The following is a 17,450-nucleotide window of genomic DNA, read 5'->3' as shown; positions in this document are numbered from 1 at the left end:
GAACAAAAATTACACTCGGAAGTGATCAGCTAAGTTGAGTTGTTTTGGAATTGGGAAGGATCTATTTTTGTTGATGACATGCTTGTATCTAAGAATAACAGGGTTTATAATGTGATTATTTCATTTAAATGTTCGTTGTTAACTTTGCTATTGCATTCAAAATCTGTTTTTCCAACTTCATTTGGTGAAATTATTTTTTTGTTTTATTATCTTTATTCTGGTGGTGGTGGTGGGGGGATGTGTTTGTAACTATGGGGGTGTTTGGATCTCCTACCCACAAGAGACTACAATTGTACATTGAGAACATCTTCCTTATCTTTATATTACCATTCATAGGGAGATGTTGCCAATATACAATTATAGTGTCTTGGGTAGGAGATCCAGATTAATGTTAGGAATGAAAAAGCCTATGAACGTACATATAAGTGTATGTATATGTGTGTATTTGTATATATCCTTCTTTCCTCTATCAAAAATAAATAAATAAATAAATAAATTACATAGAATTACATAGATAGTGGAAGATCCTCAATGCCATCATATCAACCATCCTCCAATATGATTTCCAGAACCATCCATTTTTCATCAGAACTAAAACCCCGAAAAGTGCCCAAAACCCAAATACATAGCCCAAAATTAAAGCCAAGTAAAATGGTAAGTCTTCTCTTCCAGCCCCAACTTCTATATCATCCACCCCACCACCAGAATCAATGGGTCCAGTTTCATTACATGTCTTCTCCAAAGGTGCGCCACAGAGAAGAGCATTTCCATGAAAGGTGATCCGTCCCCATCTCCATCTCCCCTCAATGTATCAAAATGCATCCCCGTTGGAATCCTCCCACTCAAATTATTTTAAGACAAATTCAATATAGAAAGGTAGTCCAATGAAGTCAATGATGCTGGGATCTCTCCTGTGAAAGAGTTGAAGCTGAGACCCAACGACTCCAAGCCTCTCATGTTACCTATACTACTTGGGATCTCATCTGAGAGTTTATTATGCGATAGATTGAGCATGTATAGACCCTGTAATTGTCCTATTTCTGGCGGGATCTCTCCTGTTAGAGAGTTGTTTGAAAGATCAATTCCACTAGTGTAGCTGAATACTGCATCATATCGACGAAGTGTCCCTTTGATTACCATCTCCAATTTCACTCCACTGTACATGAATGAGGTCATGTAACCGAGCAAGACCCCATCTTTGGGTCGATTCTTTAGCATCTTCAAATTGCCTAATCCCTCGGGGATGGGACCAAGGAGCTTGTTGTTGGAGAGGTCCAAGACTTGCAGCTTCTGTAAGTTGTTTATTTCTTTTGGGATCAACCCATCAAAAGAGTTCGATGCAAGCACAAGAATACGAACATTAGGAAGCTCTCCAATGAAGTTAGGAATTGTTCCTTCAAAGCTATTTTTTCCCAGGTTCAAGAACTCCAACCTCTCAAGATTTTGAATGGATTTCGGAAACAAATCATCAAGCATGTTATCGTTTAGTTGGAGGGAGCTCAGATTTTTGCACCACGTGAGCTCGTTTGGGATGCTTCCTCTGAGGTTGTTCGCACCAAGGTTTAGAGAAACGAGGGATTTACAGTTTCCTAAATTGGAAGGGATTGATTCAAAAAAACTATTGTCAGAGAAATCAAGGTTCTGCAGGACAACGTTACCTGGCGTACAGAAAGAACGTGAAAGGGGACCTGTAAGTTTGTTCCCAGAGAAGGACAAGAATCTTACATTCTGTAGTCGTTCTCCAATCTGTGGTGGGATTACTCCAGTGAAATTATTAGCTGACAAATCAACAATTTCTATGGTTTCAGGTAAAAGAGGAATAGGGCCTTGAAGTTTATTGCTTGCTAAATGCAATGTTGTTGGTACGTAGAAAGATTGAAGTTGAATAGTAGGTGGGAGGACTCCTTGGAGCTCATTGTATGACAGATCTAGGAAAGCAAGTTTCGGAAGTTTGAACAGCCAGGAAGGGATTGTTCCAGTGAGGCTGTTTGCTAAATCTAAGAATGCAAGTTGGGTCAAATTAGAAATGAAAATTGGGATACCACCCCCTAGGGTACATGACCGCATATCTAACATCTTTGGCTGAAACTCAGATGGAAATGGGTGTTTGTCTATTATGACAGTTAGCCCACTTGAGCCTAAACCTACTACAACTGGATTGGAGTTCCTGACCAAAGAAAGAAATGGAGGATTCCATCAAGATTGTTGTCGCTCACATATAAAACCTGGAGACTAGACAGCTGGTCCATGCAATCTGAATTGTTCCGTTGATGTTGTTGATTCCCATGTGAAGGTATGCTAATGATGAAATTTCACAGATTGATTTGGGTATTGGTCCTTCCAAGTTGTTCTGGAGCTAGATAACGGAGACCTTTAACATTGGAGATTGAAGATGGAATGTGTCCTTCTAAGAGGTTGAAAGAGAGGTCAAGAAATTCCAAGTTTGAAAGGTTGAACAGTGAAGGGGGTATTGGTCCCTGAATTCCACAATTAGAAGCAGAGAATTCAACCAAAGTACTGATGTTCCAAATCAAATTTGGAATTGGTCCAATTACATTGGTTGAAGAAATAGAAACCCTCTGCAAATGGGGCCACGGTTTTGCAAACATTGAATTCAGATCAATGGTTAGATTTTGGTTGTCACCTACATAAAGTTCTTGCAATTGAGGAAGGTAGGGGAGTGAACCTTGGAGATGAGAGCTTGTCAAATCCAGGACTGAGAGAGATGTCAAATTGACCAGCTCACCTGGGGCTGGGGAGGCAAGAAAATTGAAATCCATGTTTAGAGAACTCAGATGAGTGAGTTTAAGAAAATGGTCTATGGGAATAGGACCAAAAATTTTACAATCAGACAGATAAAGCAAACTAAGATCATGAAGATATGAAATGGGTTCTGCCTAGTTAGTTACCATAGATGCCTCAGACATATCAACACCACTCAATCTAAGTTCTCTAAGGTTTTCTAACACCCGCAACCAATTTAAAATTGTAATCGACAGGTGACCATTAGAATGTAAGTGGACATAGATTTTAAGGAAACCCTCATTGAAGACATGTTAAAGGACAGGGTTGACAGATCGGCTATTGGGCAAGAGCATGAAAGGTCATGGTATTCTAAGGAGGAAAGATTGGTAAACTGGGTTGTAATGGAGTCATTGAACTTGGAATTTGAGAGGTTGAGGTAAGTGAGACTTTGAGGCTAACAAACTCATATGGGATCTTAGAAAACTGAAAATTATTGAAGCTGAGATCAATGTAGCGGAGATGGCTGTGTGTGAAAAGCGATGGTGCGATTGTTCCACTGATGGCAGAAGATTTGGAAGCGAAAGTAGAGACCAATTCAGAATTGGTGCTAAGTACATAACTATCTGGATTGGGGTTCCGAAGGTCGATGGCAATGACATGGAAGGAATCAGAACAACGTATTCCGGTCCAATTGCAGCAGTTCAGCCCTTGCCAAGAAGACAAACGAGTAGAAGGGTCTGTGAGAAAAGATTTGAAATTCAAAAGAGATGCTCTTTCATTGTCAAGACAGCCCACAATGGAAGATATTGGGGTTGTGATATGTGCATGTGCATGCATGCACTAGGCGCACAGCAGCCGAAGACCCGGTCAAAGTGGATAGCAGCAGAAGACCCGGTCATGTTAGCTCTTACTTGGGATAAGCCTTAGCCATTCAGTTTTAATTCTGTTAGAATAGATAAGTCTTCAATTCTGTTCTTAGATAAGTGCATTAGATAAATCTTCAATTCTGTTCCTAGATAAGTGCATTCTGTTTTTTCTGTTGATAAGTTCCTAAGATTAAGGGGCAGTAGTTCCTATTTCTACTCCCAGTTTGTAGCACAATAAGGCTATAAATATAGCCTGAATGAATGGAGTTGGCATTGGCTTTTCTACAAACAAACTCTCTCTCTCTTCTCCTTATTCTAGATCCTTCTCCCTTTTGTTAGATAACTTGAGCGTATCATTGGTATCAGAGCCGATTCGACCATGCACACCCGTGGAAAGACTAACGCGGAGTTCCGCAATCAGGTCAATGAAACCTTAGCGCAACATGAGTCGAGCATCGACCAAGTGAACACTGTCTTACAAGCAGTGCTAACCGAACTCCAAACCCTTCGAGCCTCATGAACCACTCCCAATACCACTCCCGAGACCAACCCCTTCGCCCATGAAGAATCCTCAAATCCCCATACTTCCCGTTCAAGCTCCACCCATGACCACCCTCATCAACACGTCAAGCTGTCATTCCCAAAATTTAACGGGGATGATCCAAGCGATTGGATTTATAAGGCGGAACAGTATTTTGAATTTCAAAATATTATTCCGGACCAACAGGTGCAGTTAGCTTCCTTCCATTTGGAAGGCATCGCCTTACAGTGGCACAGGTGGTTGACCAAGCATCGTGGACCGCTCACATGGGAAGAACTCTCCAAAGCGGTGTTACAACGGTTCGGCCCCATTGATTACGAGGACCCATCAGAGGCGTTAACCCGCCTAAAGCAAACCACCACTATGATGGCTTATCAAGAAGCCTTTGAGAGGCTCTCTCACCAAGTTGACGGCCTGCCCGAGAGTTTTCTCATTGGTTGTTTCATTGCAGGACTTCGTGATGACATTCGTTTAGATGTGAAGATCAAGCAGCCTCGAACCTTGATAGAGGCGATTGGAGTGGCCCGGTTAATTGAGGAACAAAATCACTTACAGCGGAGAGCTAGCTAGCCGATTCGATCCCCATCAGCCATGACAACCTAGAAGGCGTCACCCAACCCCATGGCCAGAGTACTTGGGCCTCCACCAGGCTCGCACGCAAACCAGGTTTCCAGTGCTCCTTCCCCAACATTCTGGCGACTCACCAACCAGGAGGCGCGAGAACGTCGTGAGAAGGGACTGTGTTACTACTGTGATGAGAAGTTCACCCCCGGCCACCGTTGTGCACGTCCACAACTGTTCATGATTGAGGATCCAGAACCGGCGGACGTGGAGACTGTCGAATCAGAGGAAGAAAACCAAGAAGCCATCTTTGAAATCTCCTTCCATGCTATTGTAAGAGCTGAGCACCCGCAAACTATACATGTTCTTGGGAAACTGAAAAACAAGAATGTGACCGTATTAATTGATGGCAGCAACACCCACAACTTCATTGACCAAGCCATCGTCTCCAAGTTTGGGTTGCTAGTGAACCGAGACAAGAGATTTCAAGTTATGGTGGCCAATCGTGAAAAGATTGAGTGCATGGGGCAGTGCCGAGCTCTCACCCTCTTCATTCAAGGACACCCCGTTACCGCTGACTATTATGTTCTTCCCATCGCAGCATGCCAGTTGGTGTTGGGAGTACAGTGGCTAGAGATGCTTGGACCCATCGAGATGGATTACAAACAACTAACCTTGACGTTCAAAAAGGAGGGACTCTCTTGCACCTTCCAAGGATTGGGATGAGCCAGCATCGAAGACTTAACCAACAAGGAATGCAATGGGTTACAAGGTACATGATTTTTTTTTCAAATAGTTCCTTCACATAGCAGCGGCCAACCAGGTTTTCTTCCACCCGAGATGGACCACCTTCTCATCGAATTTTCCCATGTAACCCACAAGCCTGCCTCCTAAACGACCACATGACCACCGGATTGCACTACTTCCCGACAAAGGACCGGTTAGTGTGAGGCCATATCGATACCCGTATTACCAAAAGACTGAAATAGAGAAGATGGTGAAGGAGCTTTTGTAGGCAGGGCTGATAAGACCAAGCAATAGCCCATTCTCATCGCCGGTTTTGCTAGTGAAGAAGGCTGGTAGAGCTTGGCGGTTTTGTGTGGATTACCGAGCACTGAACGAAATCACTATTAAAAACAAGTATCCCATCCCCGTGATTGATGAATTATTAGATGAGCTCTACGGCACCAAATTTTACTCCAAACTAGATCTACGGTCGGGATACCATCAGATTCGAGTGCAAGAAGAAGATGTTCCTAAAACGGCTTTCCGAACACATGAAGGGCATTACGAGTTCTTAGTGATGCCGTTTGGCTTGACGAATGCACCTACAACTTTTCGAAGCCTCATGAACGACCTCTTCCGCCCATACCTCCGGAAATTTATTTTGGTCTTCTTTGACGACATTCTGGTTTATTCTAAATCATGAGAAGACCACCTATCTCATTTGAGAGTTGTTCTAACTGTATTATCCTCTAACAAATTATTTGCAAAAATGTCAAAATGTCAATTTGGTGTTTCGCAGGTCATGTGATTTCAGAACAAGGCGTGTCCGTTGATCCAGCCAAAATACAAGTTGTTCGCGCATGGCCTACACCGACATCAGCAAAGGGGGTTCGTGGCTTCCTCAGGTTAGCAGGATATTACCGGAAGTTCATCCGCGACTTCGGAAGCATTGCAACTCCCTTAACCCAACTATTGACCAAAGGGGGGATTCCAATGGAACGAGGCAGCAGAGCTGGCCTTTCAGCAGTTGAGGAAGGCACTCACTTCACCGACAATCCTACGTCTACCAGATTTCTCCCAACAGTTTGTGATTGAATGCGATGCGAGTGGAACCGGGATTGGCGCCATCCTCATTCAGCAAGACCGACCAGTGGCCTACTTCAGTGAAGCATTGAAAGGTTCAGGCATTATCCACCTATGAGAAGGAGATGTTAGCTATTGTCAAAGCTGTTAAGAAATGGCGCCCATATCTGCTTGGGAAACCATTCACAGTCTGCATTGACAAAAAAAGTCTTAAATATTTACTCGAGCAGAGGATAACAATACCGGCACAAACGCGGTGGCTGCCAAAGATACTGGGCTACGACTATGAGATCGAGTATAAAAAAGGGGCTGAGAACCAAGGTGTGGATTCCTTATCACGTATGGCTGAATTTCAGTTTCTTTCCATCTCTATACCATACGTAGGCTGGTGGCCAACGCTATAGGAAGAGGACAAACAAGACACCTTTTATGGGGAATTGATGAAAAGGCGACCCCCCCACAAGTTGCTTCAACGGGATGGGGTATGGTTCAAGGGGGACAAGATTTATTTGAGCCCCGCCTCCACCTTGATTTCAGAGGTGGTGGTGGACTGCCACTCATCCCCTGTAGGGGGACACTTTGGTTTTCATAGACCCTCTCTCGCATCAAGTACAACTTCCTTTGGCCCCACATGCGTCGGACGGTGAAGGAGTTCTTGCAGCAATGTGACGTATGTCAACGCTTCAAAACAGATTGCATGAAGCCAATGGGATTGCTTCAGCCATTACCAATTCCTACTCAAATGTGGACAGACATCTCCATGGACTTTATCGAAGGATTGCCTCCCTCCAATGGGTACACGGTTATCATGGTAATTGTGGATCGGTTGACAAAATATGCCCACTTCATTCCCTTAAAACACCCATTCACTGCCACCACAGTCGCGAAGGCATTTGTTGCCAACGTTGTCCGCCTACACGGAGTACCAACATCCATTGTTAGTGACCGTGACAAGGTATTCATCAACTCATTCTGACAGACACTTTTTCAGATGCATGGGACGAAATTGTGTATGAGCTCAAGTTACCACCCCCAAACCGACAGGCAAACCGAAGTTGTTAACAGAACGTTGGAGCAATATCTATGGTGCTTTGCAGGTGACCAGCCGCGAAAATGGTTAGAGTGGGTTCCTTGGGCAGAATACAACTATAACACCTCCACTCACTCTTCCACCAAAATGACACCCTTCGAAGCAGTCTACAGGATCCCACCCCCTAGTCTCCTAACCTATGTACCGGGTATTGCTCGAGTAGGGGTAGTTGACGAATACTTGCGTGACTGGGACATCATCCTACGCGAGCTACAACATAACCTCCAGGTAGCCTAGAACTGGATGAAATGTCAAGCGGACTAGCACCGACGAGAAGTCTCGTTCGTAGCAGGTGACTTCGTGTATGTGAAGCTACAACCTTACCGACAGACATCGGTGGCATTTCGGCATTCCATGAAGCTCGTCCCACGTTATTTTGGGCCATACCCAATCATTGAGAAGATTGGTCCAGTAGCCTACCGCTTAGCCTTGCCCCCCGGCTCTCAAATCAACAATGTGTTTCATGTTAGTTTGCTACGGAAGCACTTGGGACCCATCACCCCTACTTCCACCCAAAATCCGAAGTCTTAGTCAAATGGATTGGGGCGCCAGCTGAGGATGCAACCTGGGAGAATGAATTGCGCTTCAGAAAATCTTATCTCGACTTCCTTGCGGACAAGGATCCTTCAGGGGGGGAGGAAATGATACGTGCATGTGCATGCATGCACTAGGCGCACAACAGCCAAAGACCCGGTCAAAGTGGATAGCAGTAGAAGACCCAGTCATGTTAGCTCTTACTTGGGATAAGCCTTAGCCATTCAGTTAGAATAGATAAGTCATCAATTTTATTCATAGATAAGTGCATTAGATAAGTCTTCAATTCTGTTCCTAGATAAGTGCATTTTGTTTCCTAGATAAGTGCATTATGTTTTTCTGTTGATAAGCTCCTAAGATTAAGGGGCAGTAGTTCCTATTTCTACTCCCAGCTTGTAGCACAATAAGGCTATAAATATAGCCTGAATGAATGGAATTGGCATTGACTTTTCTACAAACAAACTCTCTCTCTCTTCTCCTTATTCTAGATCCTTCTCCCTCTTGTTAGATAACTTGAGCGTATCAGGTTGTAAGAAGAGGAAGAAGAAGAAGTGCAATGGTATGGAATTTCATTTCTAAGCTTGACTTTCTTCAGAACAGATGGAGGAACAGAAAGATAAAGAGGAAAACCGTCAGTACAAGAGTTCATATAGTGCATTTTGGTCAGGTATGCAGAAAAGATGATTTATTCCATGGAAGTCAGATAGCGCAGGTAGTTTCTGTTTATTATAATTTATATAATGCATTCCGTCTGTTAGTCCTTAGACCATCTTCAATGTCCGAGTCAGTTTGATAACAAAGGCTGGTTACCCAATTGAACCCACTGCTGTCTCACTTGTATGTGTGTATGGATTTTTCCCTGATTCAGTTAAGGTTAGGTTTGCTCATGCTAACTCGAATTGAGAATGAGAAGCTTATCTGTATCCTCATTAACGTCACCCCTTGACTTTATAATAATTAATTTAATCAATGATGTAGCGAGCAAGCATGGAGAATAAGAAGATAAATACTCTTTTAATTGGTCTTCAAGCAGTCTAAGATGTTACCTCTTGTTCAAGCAAAGCCTTCAATTGGTGAATTATTACTTCATCAGAAAGGCGTCACATCTTCTCTGTTAACAAGGTTGTTACATTTAATCTTTTCAAACTTTTTTAACGTATGAACAAAATTCTCGCCATTAGAAACCGGGATGGGAGAATGTTCGTGGTAACATTCAGGAAAATGAGATGTTTTGACACAAAATACACCGCACAATATTTTATCATAATATCACACATATAGGTGCTATCAGGACACACTCCAAATGGTGGGAATGTTTTTTGCCCTCTTGGTTCTCAAGACTTTTTGGGGTTTGTTCTGTTTGAGTGTCTTAGTTCATGAAAGACTTTATTACCCAAAAAAAAAAAAGTTTTTTTTTGACATTTTCCCCATGGTCCAAAGCAATGTTTTCAAATCCATGATTGACCTAATTTGTTGAACAATTTGAGCAGGCAGCCGGCCTTGATTCTAGTTCTGAATATACAAAAACTTGATATTTGTTCAAAATAGTGACCTGGTCAAATAACCATCCAATCCGGGCAGTTGAATTGTTGATCCATTCAACCTGGTCATCAGGTCGGTCACGGGCTGCACAATAAATGTATATGCAACGCAACTTTGCATTCTAATGTCTGATTGGGATGATCTTTTTTTTTTTTTTAATTTTTGATACCTTTTTGAGATCTATGCATCCCAAGCAACACCCCCGTCCCCCCGCCCCCATCCCCATACTGCTATTTTTGGCAACCCCCTCCCTTTTGACCTTATAAAATATATTTATACATTATTTATTGATAAAATATGTGTTACATATAATTATACATTTCTTTTATTAGTAGATGATGTGACATGATTTGACGCATTCGGCCCATATAGTCAAATGGGTGACCTGGAGGCAAAAATGATTTAGCCTTCCAATTGGTTTTTAAAGCACTGGTTTAGAGTATCACTACTTCGGACAAGCAAAATTTGTATAGATGGTTTTCAACAATTTCGGTTTGATAAATTTACAAATAGATATATTAGGATGGTACTAATCTTTAAACCTCTTAAAAGGTCTGAAAACCAAAACATTTCATAGGATACCCCTTGATATATATATATATATATATACATACAAGGTTCAAAGTATTGACACGTATCGGCCCATATCGGCCGATACGTATCATTCCGGGACCCCTCCAATACGCCCCTACAGTGGGTGTATCAGGGGTCTGACCGGTTCAGGGGGTGGAGGAGCCCTAAACCGGCTACCCCTGAACCAGTTGCAAAAAAAATAAAAAAGACACAAAATGTAGTATCGATTCGTCCGATATGCCCCTACCGGCAAATCGGGTATATATATATATATATACTTCATCCATAGAATCCATGTGATGAAACTGTAAAATTAAAAGATGCCCAATCAAATGTGTTTTTTGTATGTTAAAGTCAATCACCTACGTTGTGCTTACGCACAGTAAAAATGGAAACGCAACATTACAGTTCTAAATACCGTGTAATGGTATTTAGAAAAGCTGAATTAAAAAAAAAAAAACAGAAAAGCTGAATTAAATGTCTTCAATTATCTAATGAAGTGAGTTGATTCCGCCCCATAAAGAATAAATAGAGACACTATAAACGGCAATTTACGATATCAGAATCTAGCTTTGAATGTTGCATACTCAGACCATAAATGTTGCATCCCTTACCAAAAAATCAAAATAATAATAATAAAAAAAAGACTAGTGGCAGTAGATTTGGAAGCAGAGGTGGAGACCAGTTCAGTATTAGTCCTAAGTATGTAACTATCGGGGTTGGGGTTCCATCCAACCCCGATAGTTACAGCAGTTTAAGCGTTTCCAAGAAGACAAACGAGTATAAGGGTCTCTCAAAAAAAGATTTGAAATTCAAAAGAGCTGCTCGTTCACTGTCATGGCAGCCCATATTGGAAGATATTTAAGTTGTAAGAAGAGGAAGGAAAAAAAAGGGAAATTGTCCAAAACCCACCATCACTTTTTATGAATTCTCTTAAACTCATCATAACTTTTCAAAACTCTAAAACTTACTATGTCAATTGGATTTTATTATCTAAAACTCTGTTAGAATACATATTTCATGACTAAACTGTCCCTAAACGGTTGAAGTTCAATGACCCAAATTGTCCACGTCAACCTAAATGAATATTTCATTACTAAACTGCCCCTAAATGGTGAGTCCGCCTGTTAAACATTTTTTTGACTGAAAAATGTTAGGGTATGATTCTTCTACCTTCTGTTTTCTTGTTACTTCACCTTTTCAACACCGGCCTGTTAAACAAGTTCACTCACAAAACAAACGAGGCCATTGCTGGGGATCATGAACTGGCAATGAACTCTGGCCATGTGCAGTTTACTCCAATTCACATGGCCGTCGCATTGATAACTGACCCAAATGGCATCATCCGGCAAGCAGTCGCCAATGCTGGTAGTGGAGAAGAGGCCGTGAACTCCTTTGAACGAATCCTCAACCAAGCCATCTCAATTTCTTTGATTAAGGTAATCAGGCGAGCCCAATTGTCGCAGAAATCTTGCGGCGATCCTGAATATGCAAATGTGATTACCAGGTAGAATCCAACCAGGCTTGGACAAAATGAGGAGAGGGTGATCGGGCTGGCTGAGAGGCTGCGCAAGAGAGTTGTGGGACAGGACCAAGCTGTGAGTGCTTTTGCAGAGGCTGTGTTAAGGTCCAGAGCTGGTTTGGGTCGACCACAGCAACCAACTGGTTCATTTCTCTTCTTGGGTCCAACTGGTGTTGGTAAGACTGAGCTTGCCAAGGCACTTGCTGAGCAACTCTTTGATGATGAGAACCTGCTTCTGAGGATTGACATGTCAGAGTACATGGAGCAACATTCTGTTGCCAGAAAATGAGTTTTTGTTCCTCACATTTAAGTTGGGATTTCAGATATGTTGGACATGAGGAAGGCGGGCAGCTCACTGAGGCTGTGAGGCGGAAACCTTATAGTGTCATATTATTTCAAAACCCTCCTACAGGTTCTTGATGATGGTAGACTGACTGATGGCCAAGGGCGCACTGTGGACTTCACCAACACAGTGATCATTATAACTTCAAATCTTGGAGCAGACCATCTCCTTGCAGGACTCGTGGGCAAACATACAATGCAGAGTGCTAGGGAGAGAGTCATGCAGGAGGTAAGAATTGAGAACCACGTTGCTTGCTCTTTTGTAATGCATGAACTTTTTTGATGGGAGTTAGGACATATTGTGACCAATTTTCCTATTTTGATGAGTTGCAGGTTAGAAGACATTTCAGGCCAGAGCTGCTTAATCGACTTAGATGAGATTGTGGTCTTTGATTCTCTTTCTCATGAGCAACTAAGGAAAATTGCTAGGCTCCAAATGAGGGATGTAGCAAGCCGCCTTGCCGAGAGGGGTGTTGCTCTGGCCGTGTCTGATTCTGCTCTGGATATTGTTCTAGAAAAGAAAGATTTCAGCAGCGGAAGAAGTAAAGGACTGAGGATACCTCGGGATGACGATGTAAAAACGGGGATGGCAATCCTCATTGTGGGATACGATGGGAACAGTCTTGATGAGCATCGAATACGTATGGAGGAAGTAGTGGCCAATGGATTGTCTAAAACTTCGTAAGAGAATATTCTGTCCGTTAATTGTTGATGGGAGACGCATTTTGTTCTTCTTCAAGTTCTCAGACGAAGGGAGAAGCAGAGGCCGATGGAGGAAGAAAGTAGCGACCAATGCTTTCTTACTGTTTTGGGTTGAAGAACGATGGGGTAATTTTGATATATTACAAAATGGACCGAATATAATGAAGGGTAAAATAGTAAGTTAACGATGCCCGTTAGTCGAGTTACCGTTATCTCACTGACATGATGAGTTTTGGACATTTTAAAAAGTTATGGTGAGTTTAAGAGAATTCATAAAAAGTGATGGTGGGTTTTGGACAATTAAAAAGAAAACAATGATATAGAATATTATTTCTAAATTTGACTATCTTCAAAACAGATCAAGGAACTAAGGCTATATTTGGTTGAAGGAAAAGATAGGAAAAGGAAAGGAAAGACAGGAAAATCAATACAAGGGTTGTAAAGGTTTCTCTACCTTTCCCTTCCTTTTTTTCCCTCAAACCAAACATAGCCTAAAAGATAGCAAGAAAACTGTGTACAAGAGTTCATATTGATGAAAGAGTGACCATAGAGTCCACATTCAATTCTCAACATGTTTAATCCTCGTTTGTGCTTCACTTTCACACGTATACACAACCAAGTTTTCTCCTTTTTCTTGTATTATTATAACAAGTATTTTTGCCTCCCCTGACGTTTCTTATAAGTACATAAACCTCCCCACCTTTAAATGTTGCAAAGACCTCCCGTGACCTTTGGTGTAAAATATGCTTATTAACACCAAAGTTACCCTTATTTGTCTATCAGAAAAGTTTTTAATATCAAAATTACTCTTCTATTATTATTAACCATTACCAAAATTACCCTTCTATGATTATTAACCATTCTTAGTTTCATATTCTCCAAGTTTCACCCAACTCACTCTTCTCGAAGATTCTGCAAAAAAACCTACGTGCAAACAACAAAGAAAACTACCTTAAACCAGTATAAGGGTAATTTCAGTAAAAAAAGAGCAAAAGACATTGTTCATGGGTAACCAGATATTTTTTAAAAATTTAGAGCAATAGATTTTGGGGCCGTTTGGCAAGTACTTTTTGAAAGATCTTAACAGCTTAAAGACTGTTTGGTTAAGGCACGTCTTTCCCCACGAAGATGAGTTAAAAAAAAAAGGCGAAAAACTCCATTTGAAACTTCCTGAAAATAGCTCGAAATGGGCTTTCCACGTCTTTTCGAAGCTGCGGCTTTCGCTAACTAGATCTTTTTCCAACCAAATGGGAAAATATCAAAATGTGGACTACCGAGCTTCTAAAAATCCGACAGTCCATGCAAAAAGACATGCCAACTAGGGCTTTATATTTCTATTAAGTTTCTAACATGTAATTATTGAAAGGGGTCAGTAAGCATATTTTACACAAAGGTCGTGGGAGGTCTTTGCAACGTTTAAAGGTCTGGAGAGGTTATTGTTTATAAAAAATGTTAGGGGAGGTATACCTATTTTTTATTAAAAAAAATTGGTTGTTTGCTTCCTTGGAAATGATTATTTTTTATGCATAGAGAAGCCACTATTTATTAGATTACATTGGATCCTATTTCCAAATCTTACCGAAGTTGAAAATATCATTACGTATCAGCCCATATTGGCCGATACGTATTGTATCGAGGCCTTCCCGCTACACCCCATAGGGGGTGTATCGGGTCAGGCCATGGTTCAGAGGGTAGCCAGGATTTAAACCAACCCCTCTGAACCGGTTTTGAAAAAAATAAATAAAACACAAAAAAAATACCAATACAGGTCGATATAACCTGTAACAACAATTGGTGCATGTGAAGACAAACAAATTTTCATTCTTCCTCTTATATTTTTATTATTTATCATGTGACTTGCAACAGTAGAGGTGTAAATTGGACCATGTCGGGCCGGCACGATCTGACTTTGTCAACTGCCAATGTTTAGCAGGCCTATGTGGGTCGTGCTTGATGTATAATTGTTTATATATGAAATAATAAAATGAAATAAAAAAATTACAATACAATTGGAATAAAATTGAAAATAAAAATGTATTTTAATACATTATATATTATTAGATAATTATATAATTATTATATATAATAATACAAATAATATGGGTTGTGTAGGGCCATGGCCCGTGGCAGAAAATCGTGTTGTGTCATGCCTGCCCGTGTGCCTAGAAATCAAAGCCAAACACGGCCTGGAGGTATGGGTTATGTTGTAGCATGGCCCATGTGCTAATAGTAATGGGTCAGGCCCAACAATGCAAGAGTCTTCATCAATTGGTGTTGAATAAGCCTATTCATGAATTGTGTTTCATCGGGTTTGGATTGAGCTTTGCCTCTTTATTAACAGAGAATGTCTAAGCCTGAGTTCGAGCTTGACCCTTATATAAAGCCCAAAGCCTAGTTTGAACACAAAAACTCTTACCTATGGTGTAATTTTTGCTATTTTTATTTTCTGTTTGTTTATAATCTTTGTTACTTTTTCATTTTCTATGTTTATTTATAACTTTTGTTGTATTTTCTTGTAAATTTTGTTTTTATGTTTTTTATAATTTTTGTTATATTTTTTGTAATTTATATATGTAGGATTAATGGGTTGGGATGGTTGGATTGGGTTAAGGCGGTTTTGGGTTGAATCCAACCCATTTAAATTTTCCTAATTGGGTTGGATGGGTGGGGTTGAAGCATAACCCAAACCGAACCCAACCCAAGCTGCCCAATTGCCACCCCTACCTAAAAGTCTTAGTAGCCTATACAAGATCATAACTACAGTGTAGGCAAGAAGATTTGAAACTGTGTTGCCTCTGGTAGTCTCTCAAAATCAAGGAGCCTTTGTTGAAGGAAGGCAAATAATCAACCAGATCTAGTGGCAAATGAGTGTGTAGCAGAAAAGAAAAGGCAAGGAGGGGTAGGTTTAATTTGCAAATTGGATATGGAAAAAGCCTATGATGTGGTGGATTGGACTTTCCACATGAGTCTGATGGAAAAAATAGGTCTGGGAGAAAGATGGAGGAAGTGGGTCAATGGTTGTATTCGCTCAACACACTTCTCAATTCTGATTAATGGTGTGGCAAAGGATTTCTTGGCTAAAAGAGGTTTAAGGTAAGGAGACCCTTTATCCCCTTTCTTGTTCACCCTCATTGCAGAGGTCTTGAGTAAATTGATCACTAAGGCTGATCTTGGAGGAAATGAGGTTGCGACACATCTGCAATTTACTAACGGCATAATCACTTTCTGTGAGAGTTGTACATATCAGTACAAGGAATTTGAAAGCCTTAATTGACCGATTCCAAAGAATATCAAACCTGAAAGTCAATTGGGGGAAAACCTGTGTGACTGGGATAAATTATGGAGAGGAGTACATATCACTTTTGGCTGAAATCCTAGGCTGTGAGGTGAGAACTTTGCCCCTAGAGTACCTAGGTATGCCATTGGGAGGAAACCCTAGAGCAGGGAGTTTTTGGAAACCAATAGTGGAAAGATTTGCCAAAAAATATTTCTTGGAAGAGAAACCATATTTCTTTAGGGGGAAGAATTACGTTGATCAAATCCACCTTAGCAAATTTGCCCACCTATTACCTTCTCACCTTTAAAATCCCGATGAAAATTGCAAAGCAATTAGAAAAATTGATGAGGGATTTTTCGTAGGAGCTAGGAGATGAAAAGAAAGATCATTTGGTTAAGTGGGAACAGGCGTATAAACCAAAGGAGCAAGGAGGCCTGGAAATTGGGAACCTGACTAAGAGAAAGGCATCTCTTTTAGGAAAGTAGTTACGGAGATTTCCCTTAGAAGAAGACAGATTATTGTGGCACAAGGTCATTGAAAGCATTCATCGTGTAGCAGAAAATGGCTAGAATGCAAAACCGGCGCCTCACACTTCTGCATTTTCAGCTTGGAAGGCAATCTATGAGCTACTGCCTACTTTTTTAAATTCTATTCGTTATGATGTGGGATGTGGGAACAAAGTCTTATTTTGGGAAGACCTCTGGTTTGGGGACTTACCACTCAAACTACAATTCCCAACACTTTACTCTCTAACAAACCTTAAGAACAAACCAGTCTCTAGGTTCAACAGGCCTTCAACACTTAGTTTAAATTGGGATTTTGAGTTCAGAAGGGGGTTGAGGGACAATGAGTGTGAATCCCTTATCCTCCTACTCTCTTTCTTGGAAAAGGTTTTCTTGGATCAAAATCTCTTGGATGGTAGAGTTTGGTACCCCTCTCCTGATGGCCTTCAACACTTAGTTTAAATTGGGATTTTGAGTTCAGAAGGGGGTTGAGGGACAATGAGTGTGAATCCCTTATCCTCCTACTCTCTTTCTTGGAAAAGGTTTTCTTGGATCAAAATCTCTTGGATGGTAGAGTTTGGTACCCCTCTCCTGATGGTCACTTCTCTTGTGCTTCTTTCTTTAACCTTCTTATTAGTTTAGAACCCTTGGGGGTAAATCTCCCGGTGAGAGAAATTTGGTGCAAACCAATCCCTCCTAAAGTGCATCCTCTTTGTTGGGAAAGTTTCCTCAGGAAGATTAACACCTATGACGTGCTACAGAAAAGAAGGCCAAATAATTGCCCCTCTCCTCATGTATGTCTCCTCTGCAAGGCCAACGGTGAGACCCTTCCTCATTTACTAC

At 41.2% G+C, this 17,450-nt stretch overlaps 1 protein-coding gene across 1 annotated transcript; it reads right to left on the bottom strand.

Annotated features, from left to right (window-relative positions):
• Positions 1-444: 444 nt before the first annotated feature.
• LOC148846606 (uncharacterized) lies at positions 445-2,932 on the bottom strand. The gene is made up of 2 exons (XM_088955984.1): positions 2,317-2,932; positions 445-2,197 (listed from the first exon to the last, which is right to left on the bottom strand). Exons 1-2 carry the CDS (start codon positions 2,778-2,780, stop codon positions 853-855), a joined length of 1,809 nt encoding a protein of 602 aa, XP_088812110.1. The 5' UTR covers positions 2,781-2,932; the 3' UTR covers positions 445-852.
• Positions 2,933-17,450: the final 14,518 nt, after the last annotated feature.

Source organism: Nelumbo lutea, chromosome 7 (genome assembly GCF_056320005.1).
Source record: "Nelumbo lutea isolate HS-2025 chromosome 7, American lotus-T2T, whole genome shotgun sequence".
Taxonomy (NCBI): Eukaryota; Viridiplantae; Streptophyta; class Magnoliopsida; order Proteales; family Nelumbonaceae; genus Nelumbo; species Nelumbo lutea.
This window is presented reverse-complemented; position numbering and strand designations above follow the sequence as displayed.

Bases quoted from the DNA above. Each gene is read 5' to 3' on its own strand.
- LOC148846606 (XM_088955984.1), bottom strand. From the start codon at position 2,780: ATGGATTTCAATTTTCTTGCCTCCCCAGCCCCAGGTGAGCTGGTCAAT. The intron at 2,198-2,316 runs GTGAAATTTCAT...ACAACAATCTTG, and splicing joins ACCAATACCCAAATCAATCT to ATGGAATCCTCCATTTCTTT.